At 37.3% G+C, this 9,924-nt stretch overlaps 2 protein-coding genes across 2 annotated transcripts in view; both read left to right on the top strand.

Moving 5' to 3' along the window:
- The first annotated feature begins 3,933 nt into the window (after nucleotides 1–3,933).
- Nucleotides 3,934–6,457, top strand: msrb2 (methionine sulfoxide reductase B2). Its single transcript, XM_024280451.2, has 5 exons — nucleotides 3,934–4,256; nucleotides 4,512–4,609; nucleotides 5,605–5,681; nucleotides 5,758–5,905; nucleotides 5,984–6,457. Exons 1-5 carry the CDS (start codon nucleotides 4,142–4,144, stop codon nucleotides 6,113–6,115), a joined length of 570 nt encoding a protein of 189 aa, XP_024136219.1. The 5' UTR covers nucleotides 3,934–4,141; the 3' UTR covers nucleotides 6,116–6,457.
- Nucleotides 6,458–6,684: 227 nt separating this feature from the next.
- The window catches only part of c8g (complement component 8, gamma polypeptide), a 5,618-nt gene continuing 2,378 nt past the window's right edge, over nucleotides 6,685–9,924 (top strand). The window contains exons 1-6 of the mRNA XM_024280450.2: nucleotides 6,685–7,008; nucleotides 8,139–8,284; nucleotides 8,530–8,600; nucleotides 8,672–8,779; nucleotides 8,885–8,989; nucleotides 9,079–9,114. Of these exons, the coding sequence (XP_024136218.1) occupies nucleotides 6,829–7,008; nucleotides 8,139–8,284; nucleotides 8,530–8,600; nucleotides 8,672–8,779; nucleotides 8,885–8,989; nucleotides 9,079–9,114 (646 nt within the window). The 5' untranslated portion in view covers nucleotides 6,685–6,828. The remainder of the gene's footprint in view (nucleotides 7,009–8,138; nucleotides 8,285–8,529; nucleotides 8,601–8,671; nucleotides 8,780–8,884; nucleotides 8,990–9,078; nucleotides 9,115–9,924) is intronic.

Here is a 9,924-nt window from a genome sequence, read left to right on the forward strand (position 1 = left end):
TAGAACTTCAATGGTTTATGCAAAAAAAAAAAAAGTAAAACTTGTACAAATAAGTAGTTTTTTGCAACTCCCCTCTGGGCAGCAATTGAGCATTGTTTAGCGATATAAAACATGCAATGTGAATTCCAACTGAGAAGATAATATTAAATATTTTACAAAAACTTTGCTCAGTATTCGAAATCTGTGCATTTAATGGTGGATTGGATAAAACTATTTGATTTATGAAAGTAATGGAGTAAAAACTTTGTACAATTTATTTTATTGTTATATAAGAATCTCAGTCATAAAAAACGTCCATAATTGTGATCATATTAGTTACTTAAAGTGCAGCAATGAAATAACTGCAATATTTAGTTGTTTATTGATCTGTTTTGGAATGAAACTAAAAAACCTGCTGCAAAAAATCCAGAATAAATAAAACATCAAATGTGATTTTATTACTTAAACTGAATTTGAAAATAATTCATTTTTAAACTCATAGAAAGGACTTGATTTGAGGCATTTTTCCAGGAATACTTGTGCTTGTTTCCTGCTAAAGAACAAATGCTGTTGATAGGCTATGGATTGCATTACAACACACCTATACCCTTTCTACATTAAAGTGTAGCTTTTTTTGCAACTCTAGAGTTCTAAGTTGCTTTTGCAAACAAATCTACTTGTTAGGCTGCGGCTGCCGTCAGTTTCCTCCTGGCTTGCAAATACATCTTGTGGCACTTGGGTACACAGTCACAAGAGCACCGTAAAATCCACCCTGACATCTCTGTGTTTCAGATGTTACACTTTCTCTGGAACAATTTATGAGCAAAGGGAGGTCGGGGCTGAGAGAGGCATGTGACCCAGTCAGTCTTCCATTGCAACCAGCTCAAAAGCCTGTGAGTGGCTGATGGATCACCCTGTCAATGCTTTACCTGCAGTGCAACAATAAAGATGTTTTCTTCTATTTTTTTTTCTTTAGCACAGAGTTATACTCAAATAAAAAGTTACAATTTGACTCATGGCCAACATCTCACTTCCATGAACTAACAATAAAAAAACTAAAAAATAAAATTTTCTGTCATTTCTACATAAACATTAATTTTTGTGTATAAAATATTGCAAAACAATCGTTTCAATTTTCCTGAAAACACATTTTTGTTGCTTTTTTTCCTACATTTTGGCAAGTTCCACACATTTATTTTTGTTTAGCAAGTTAGAGTCACTAATTAACCTATGAAGCATGTTTTTGGAGTGGAGGCAGCCAAAGGGGCCAAAAAAAACAACAAAAGCTCACACATGCAAGAAGACAACTCCACATAAAAAGAGCCCAGATGGGATTTGAACCAGAGTCAGTGAAAATGATAATTACACCGTGCAGCCTATGTGGCAGAATTATTTAAAAAAAAATGTGAGAAAAGTTGGGATTAAAAGCATAATCCACAACAAAATGACAAAATAAGATAAAAAAAATCGATAAATTTTAACAATTTTCTTCCTATTTTTGAATATTAATCACAAAAAATTTGGCAACATTCAAACTTCAAATATTTCATCACCTTTCTCCCCACAACTCATATGTTTCAGATCTCTTTTTTAAATTCATTATTGCACATTCCAGTTCCAAGAGTTTGCACATTTAAAACTTCACAGATGACAAACATTAAAGAAAAAAAATCACAAAAAGTCTTTTTAAGAGAAGTGTTTCAAGTGTCAGAAATGACCAGAAGATGGGAGTACAGGACAAAAAACAGTTACCAAAAATTAGCCAAATTTAAGCAGATTTCTTTTTCAAATTATCCATACTGGTGTTTCTTTTGTTTTTATTAATTTTCTGTAGTTAAATGAAGTTGCAGATGAGTCCATGAATAGTGTGATCAGTCGCAGCAGGTTGGCCGTGATCAGCCTGCTTAACTTTAGCTTATCTGTTAAATACAGTCAGTCTGAACATTTGCCCTCAACTGACCTTTTGTTATCTGTCGCTGGTGGTGAAGAACTCCAGGAAGGCATAAGAGAATGACTTCATGATGACTTTATAAGTACAAAATGAATGCTCATTGAACATTTTAATGATGGAAACATTGAAATCTTAATGGTAAGTAGAATTATTACTTAAAGTTGGGGCTTTTATGTTGTAAGTTTAAAGGTCTTTTTCTTAGGTTTGGAATGGGAGACTTTTTACAACTTTTATTTAACAATTTCAGTATTTTTTTTGTATTCTTCAATCAAAAATAAAAAATAATGGTTAGATGCGCTTCAGAATAAACTAAGGAGCAAATTTCAACTGATTAATGAATTCGTAAAGCTTTGGGCGCTCTTTCCTCTGCTTTCAAAGAAAACAACTGATAAAATTCTAGATTTATCGCAGTTAAAGTTAGTATTTATGAGTCCTCATAGGTTACTTGCTGGTTGGTCTTCAAGGAACTGTCTATGCAACCCAAGAAATAATTCTTAGAAAAAGATTTATCCAAATATTTGTATATATTTTCCTGTCATACAGAGAAAAATGTTATAGTTTAGTCATTGTTTTTAGTTTTTACATTTTCAGAATTCTTCTTAAAAGTTTAAACATTTAAGTCAAAGCTTGTTTGTTAAAATAAAGTTTTTTTCCCTTAATTTAACTTAAATTATTTTGCTGTTAAGATTGTGTTTTTTCAAAGTTGTTTCCAAAGCTGTTTGTTTGGGAACATTTGGCCTTTTTTTCTTCTCTTTTCACCCCTTTCTTGCCCCATTAATCCAGCGTCACTGAGCGATCCCCTTTTTTTGTGCCAGCGACACACTCAGACCTCAGACTTTAGGAGTTTTGAGCTCAACATTAACAATTGCACAAAAACAAATGCACACAAAAATAACAGTGCAATCACAAAAAGGCACCACAGCATAAAAACACATGAACACACTGTTTCCCATTAAAGAACAATTCTTTCACTAAAGCCTTTCCTCCAAAAACCCCCAGAGGGTACCTCAAATAAACCCATTTTCCTTTTTCCTTTTTTCATGAATGAATTTGCATACACTACATGTCGTGCATGCTTAAGCAGTAGTTACACAATGAATGAATAATCCTATTTTTATTCTATTTTTTTTCATGATTAAGACTTTAGGTAGCACTTTCTTTAGCTTTTCATATCCAAAAAATACTTAAAAACCATATTTTCTCTAATTCTGTGGAGACATTAGACTCATGGAAGAAAAGGTGAGTGAATGTTTTATATGAAAAGAGGATATGAAGATCTGAATGCACAACCTCATGAAAGAGCAGAAAAAAGCACAAGCAGCTTTTTCACTGCATGAACAGTTAAAGTATTTTTTCTATTTTCTTTGTTATTAAACTTGAATTGATTTTTCAGAAAAGGAAGTCAGTAAAATCTGTCAAGAGGTCCAGCTTCATGAGACCACCACACTGCTGATGCCTATTGTTAGTGAAGGAGGGCCCCCTCAAACACACAGACTGAATGTTGTGAAAGAGTATAGTTGCTCTGGCAGGGGGCAGATCAATGCAGTACAGCCAGGATCTTCATGGAAAAAGTGGTTGTTTGGCTGACAGATGATTTACAAAATAAAATAAATAAAACAACTCAATTAACCAATTATAATATTCACTTTTTATTTTTAGTTTTAATATTTCATTTGTTTTCTTTCAATTTATTTTTGACCCAAATCCCTTAAAACATTCAAAGATACTAAATAAAATACTTAAATTAATCTGCTTTAATCCACTAGTTGTATAATTTCTTTCACCACTGCATTTTTAATAAACTTTTAGCTGCATCATTTTGAATTAGAGTCCAAAACTCCTCCCAAAAGTCGTATTTTCTAATAATCAGGGGTAATATTCAAAGTAAATAAATTATTTGAATGTTGTGTCTGAATGATCATCATTTTTGGTTGATCTCGGTGCGCTCTCGTTTCATTTTACGCACAGCCTTCCTGTGACTTCCTCCTGATAAAGCCTCACACTTACAGGACATGCTGCTCTTTGCACATTTAGCAGCAATAAAAAGGGGCGACGCCTTTGACCCGCATAGCTGCGAGTGTGATTTTTGACCCGGAGGACCGGCGCGGACTCGCCGCAGCATGAGCAATCCCGACGCAGCGGGAGCGCACAGCTCCACAGCGATTGGCGCCGCACTTGACTCTGGACACACTTGACACCGAGGAAGCAAACATGTCTCGTTTCATCGGCCGTCTCCTCGTCGCCGTTTCCCGACACGCGGGAGTCCGATCTGCCGTGACACCGAGGAGGATTCCTCCGTGCGTGCGTGGCGTGTGCACGTCTCCAGGTACTGCTGAATCTGCAGTGTTCTTGTTCTGTGCAGACTTCATGTCCAAAGATAGTGCTACCTTTAAAATGCGAGTTTTATCTTTATTTTACATGTCTTCTTTTCTTGAAAAAAACAAAAAAAAAGGTTTCTTATGTACCTTAAAAGCAACTCTAATCCTACAAAGTTTGTCAAACCTGCAGCTCCATAAAGTCAGTTTCCATGAGAACTAGTGATTGTTCTGTCAGACTCAAGGTGACCTCTGCTTTTGTGCAGCTTTGCAGTCTCTGACACGTTACAGTGAGACTACAGACTGGAAGGAGAAGCTGACCCCGGAACAGTATGTAGTAACCAGGGAAAAAGGAACTGAAGAGGTGAGTGAAATAAAACGATTTTAACAGGAAATAAATTAGACTACCTGACTCTATTGTCTCACAGCATCACCTGTTAGTTTCACTCCACTTTTTAACTTTTAGAATGTTGAAAATAGTAAATGGCTGGACTATGAGTGTTTCATATATCGGAATGGAGCTGTAAAAGAAAAAGCCTGGAGCAAGATTTACAGAAATTTCGCACTGAGCCTCTACCGATTGTAGGTGTCGGACAAGCACTAGTAAACAATAAAAAACATAAGAAGAAGCATCCTCTCTCTGCCGCTCCCTGCTTGTCTGGTGTGAACACCACCGGCTGGATGCGTGTTCATCAAACTGCACGTTCTTGAATCCACAACACATGCCCGGTGTGAAGCTGCCTTCAAGGTGCTTACACAACGACTGTGTCGAATCAGACACTCGGGAATGATAGTAATGTGTGGTTAGCATCCTTTTGAAAACACAGAAGTACCAACCGTGTGAACATGATCACAAAGGAGATATTAATATCTGTGGTTTGTGCACAGTCAGATTTTTATACTATACTGGAACGGCGTGTAGTGCGTTCTTGAATGCACTACATGCAGCCGGTGTGAATGCAGCAGAAGACGCACCAAGGCGCTTTATGCCACGTTCACACCGCCCTCTGCAATGCATGTTCAAGCGACTACTTCCATTGAGAAATGTGTGCACGTTTCAAGCTTCCACGTTCAAAACTCTCATGTTCAAACGGCACTACGCACGTTTTTTAGGACAGTTTTCAGGCTCTACGTACAAACAGCAACTGAAAGTTAAACCTGTCGAACTTTGACCAATTAGGGACTGGGTGGAGTAGGGTCCTTTTATTGGAAGTTACAACCATTTCAAAAGTGATCATGAAGGAGAAATAATAATTGTAGTTTGTGCACGGCAGGAATTATGTGTGTTAAGTTCTCATAACTTAAAAACTCAAAAACCTTCTTCTCCTTGATTTGTTTTCCTTTGTCCTTGTTTTCCAGCCCTTCAGTGGCATCTACCTCAACCATTACGAAGTGGGGATGTATCACTGTGTCTGCTGTGATGTTCCACTTTTCAGGTTCCGCACAAAAATCTATGTTCTTAAGCGGATTCTGATTGTGGAGATCTCACCACCTCTTTTATTAACTCCACAGTTCAGAAGCAAAGTATGACTCTGGGACCGGCTGGCCTGCATTCAAAGAGGCTCATGGGACATGGGAGCGGGATGAGAGCCACGCCTCCATCATCCGTCGCCCTGACAACAGCCTGGGCAGCGCTGGGACGGAAGTTCTGTGTAAAAATGTGAGTTTACAGTCATTTAGCTGCGTGATTGCTTTAATTGTTTTCATGGTTTTTGATTGGCCGGTGCGTTTGTTACAGTGTGATGCCCACCTTGGCCACGTCTTCGATGACGGACCGGACCCCACAGGTCAGCGGTTCTGCATCAACAGCGTGGCTCTGACATTTAAGCCCAGAGAAAACGACGTACCGGACCCGGACGAGCAGAAATGATGCTGCTTTTAGGATTTAACCAGAGGGTTGATGCAACGATTAAAGACCTAAGCACTACTAGAAGTAAAATATGTTGACTTTCTAAACTTCTTCTTTTAGATGTAAAAAAAGTTTTATGTTTCGCCAATAAACGTGGGTTAAAAAAACCAGATTCATGAACAAAAGATGAGATGAAAGAGAGTGGCTTTCATAACTGATTGTCGTTTTTAGCAAATTACAGTATAATCTGGTTAGTATTTGTCTTTGTTGAAGATGAGACGTTTTTAGATGACTTCTGTACACGACATAAGTAGTTTTTGTTTCTGCTATAAATTAATTAAAACGCACATTTTCTTAAATTTAGGCTTCTCTGGTTTTCTTGTTTCACTGCAAATACAATGACTTCTTTATAAGAAAAATTTGTTAAAAATTGTGTTTTTTAAATTGATTTGTAAGGTAAAGTGCAATTACTAAGTATTCACTTTAGAAACACACGTGGCAGCGTTCCAGAATTGCTTCACATTTTGCGGAAAATCCGGTTAAATTTTAACTGACGAGACCGTCATTTCTTCTCTGCCCTTTGTCTGCACTGCCTCTGGAACTAAGCTGGAAAAAGCAGATAAGGGGCAGAAAGAGACAGAGGAGGACAGAAAGAAGAGGAAAAAAGTTTAGGAAAACAGGTGATCCAACGAAAAGACAGTCTGTGTCAGTAAACCGCTGCTGCCGTCTGAAGAATGGCGAAGATAAGTTGTTGCACGCTGGCGCTGGTGATGTTGATGTGCTGCTGTCTCTGGAGTCCTGCTGAGACAGTAGGAGGAGCCAAGAGTCGACCTCGACCTCAAAGACGACCCAAGAAGCCCAAGGCCAACCCGGTTGACGAGAACCCACCTGCTCCGAACGTTGATATACAAAGGGTAACTTGCAGCAAAGGAAAGTCCTCAAAACTTGCAGTTGGTAAAAGTTAAAAACATAAAACTGCAATATTTTGTAAAGATTTAAATAAGAATTGATTTAATTTCTTCAATAGGACATTTTATTACTTTTTTAAAGGAATATTTCTTCATTTTTAATGTTCCAGTTTTAAGGCATTGTAAGTTGTCCTTAAGCACAATTGATTAAAAAGTAGTTTAAGAATTTAGTTTTTACGTAATCGTATAAAAAAATTTAATGTCTGAATACTTTTGAGAATTTTTTTTGAAGCATAAAATAAAAATGATGATAAGTTATATATTTTTTAAAAGGGGGACTATTTATTGAGCAGCATGTTAGGCTTGATCAAATCAATTGGTAAAGCTTCAGATTTTAATTCAGTGAAAAGTGATCATTCTTTAAATTTTGTTGAGTTTAAAGTTATAATACAGATGAAAACCCATATTTTTCTTTACCCAAAAAAGCAGTTATTGCAAAAATAATCACTCATGATTAGATGATATAAACGTAATGATTGATGTGTCTAAAAGAGTTCAAAGTTGCAGGTTTTTGTTGCTCCACAGTAAAAAGTTTGGTGGCGTTAGGTGACCTTTGCTCACTGACCTCATTTCTGATTCTCACTGTGTTGTAAACAGTCTGTCAAAATAGTAACAGAAGAATGAAAAGTAAAATACATCTGAAAGGGGTGATAGGAATGGAGATAAAAAATAAAGCTGCTTTCAGGAATAGAGCGGACTAGAAACATACACCGTCCATGCGACAGTGAGAGTTTTGGAAATCAATCTTCCTTTAGACTTATATTTTACTTTTGGAAAAAGAAGTCTTTTAGAGTTTTTGTAACCATCTGCAAAGCTTTGAGCATTGTTATTGATCAGTGTGTGGGCTGTGTTTGCTTGAGTTTCAAAACTGTGTTGAGAAACTGAAGCAAACAAATCAAAACTGGATTTTTCAAGATGGGAATTCAGTTTAAATATTTCAAAAGGGTTGCTGAAATTTAAATAGAAAAACACAATATTCCTTGAAGTCCTACTCCAATCATTTTTGGATCTATGGGTCTTTTAATTATGATTATGCCTTTTTTGCCTCCCCCCCAAGTCACGATCCTGTTTTGCAGATGATAGGAAGATGGTATCTCCTCATCGCTTCTTCCAAATGCCCATACCTGTTAAAGCATGGAACCAAAGTGGAGCCAACTGTCATGACCCTCACACGCTCCTCTGCCTCGGACCAAATTCTGTCTGTTAGTACCAAAACACGACAGTAAGTATTCCTGAAAACGCGTTGCAGTTCTTCTACCTGCCACCAGAGGGAGGCAAATCTCACAAAGTGTTATTGAGTCATAAAAAGTCAGGAACAGAGACAGGACAGCAAAGTCTCCTCAGTATTCTTTAAAGTCTGTATTTAATATTAAAGCATGGACTGTGATTTCTCTGGTGTTGATTATTTTTGCTATGAGGAAACAGATTTTCTCCTTATTATTTAAATAAACTAAAATTTGTTCTCAGTAACCATCAGTGTTGGGAGATAAAACAAGAGTACCATCTGACTCCAGTTGGGGGACGATTGACACTCAAAGGTCAGTTTTTCTTTAAGCTTTTTACTGAATAACACTGCAAACCCATGAAGTGAAAGTTTTGTTCCTGCCAGGAGCCCGTCCTGAACTGAACACTGAAATAGTGATCGGGGAGACAGACTACACCTCCTACGCTGTCATGTACTACCACAAACTAGGCCAGGTCACAGTAAAGCTGTACAGTGAGTTGGCACATTTCTCCATCCTTAACCATCAGATATTTTGTCCATCAAGTTAACAGTCTTTAATGTACTTCCTCTTTGTCTTGTCTTCTTCTTTGCATGCAGGCAGGTCTGTGGAAACCCTCTCAGAGCCCATGCTCACCAAATTTGAGCAGCTCTCTGAAAAGCAGGGCTTTGGGCTGGCCTATCACTTTTCCTTCCCCGATTACAGTAAGTTTGAGTCCAAACATAATCCATCCTTTCAGAGGATCTCATGTTGGAAGGTTGCATTTTCATTAATGTTGCTTGTTCCCCTCCAGGTCACTGTGGTGAAGTGGACCAGGACCATGTTATCAGTAAGTTGTGGTCTATTTTTAGAAAAACCTGTCTAGTTCACTGATTTTACTTTGACTTTAAAGACCTACTCCAATTAAAAATTGGGTTTTTAGCATGTTCTTATGGAATTTAAGATAAAAAAGCTTAAAGTTGCATTTCTTGATTCAAGTTGTCGTTCAAGTTGTGGTGTAGAAGCTACAATCGGCGAAAAACCCCATTGTGATATATCCACTTGCAGACAAACAGATCCATGTACGTCTCTGTTTCCCTCATCTGAGCAGGAATCTGGCTCCAAACTCTGCAGCTGGATAGCTCAGATATTAACTAGCTGGAGAGTGTTTAAACAAAGGGATGACGGGAAGTGGGGGCGGGCTTACTCCACGCCAAATGTTTCTGTCATTACTCAGAGGCAAATTTCTAATAAACTACTGCCGCTCTGCAGAAACTATGGTTTTTTTCATTTTGGCAAAAAATGACATAATCATAATTAAAAGACCACTGGGATCGTTTTCAAAATAGATCAATGATTGGAGTGGGTCTCTAAAGGCAAAGGTAAACAGCGTACATTTTTACAAAAGAAAATAATTTCCAAAATTGTTCATTTTTGCTGTTGTGAAGCTATGACTGATAAACCAGTAAACACATATTTAAAAAAAATATTGCCTGTTATAAAACACATGGCAACAAGTATTGAATAACCATCACAATTCAACAATGGTAGTCCAACTTTAAATTAACAAAGGGTTGATAAGGTGGAAGAATCTGGAAGACAAAAGAATTGATGGAATCGGCTTTGGTGGGAGGAGCCTGTTTTGATTAACTCATATGTA

The sequence above is a fragment of the Oryzias melastigma genome, linkage group LG20, assembly GCF_002922805.2.
Source record: "Oryzias melastigma strain HK-1 linkage group LG20, ASM292280v2, whole genome shotgun sequence".
NCBI lineage: Eukaryota > Metazoa > Chordata > Actinopteri > Beloniformes > Adrianichthyidae > Oryzias > Oryzias melastigma.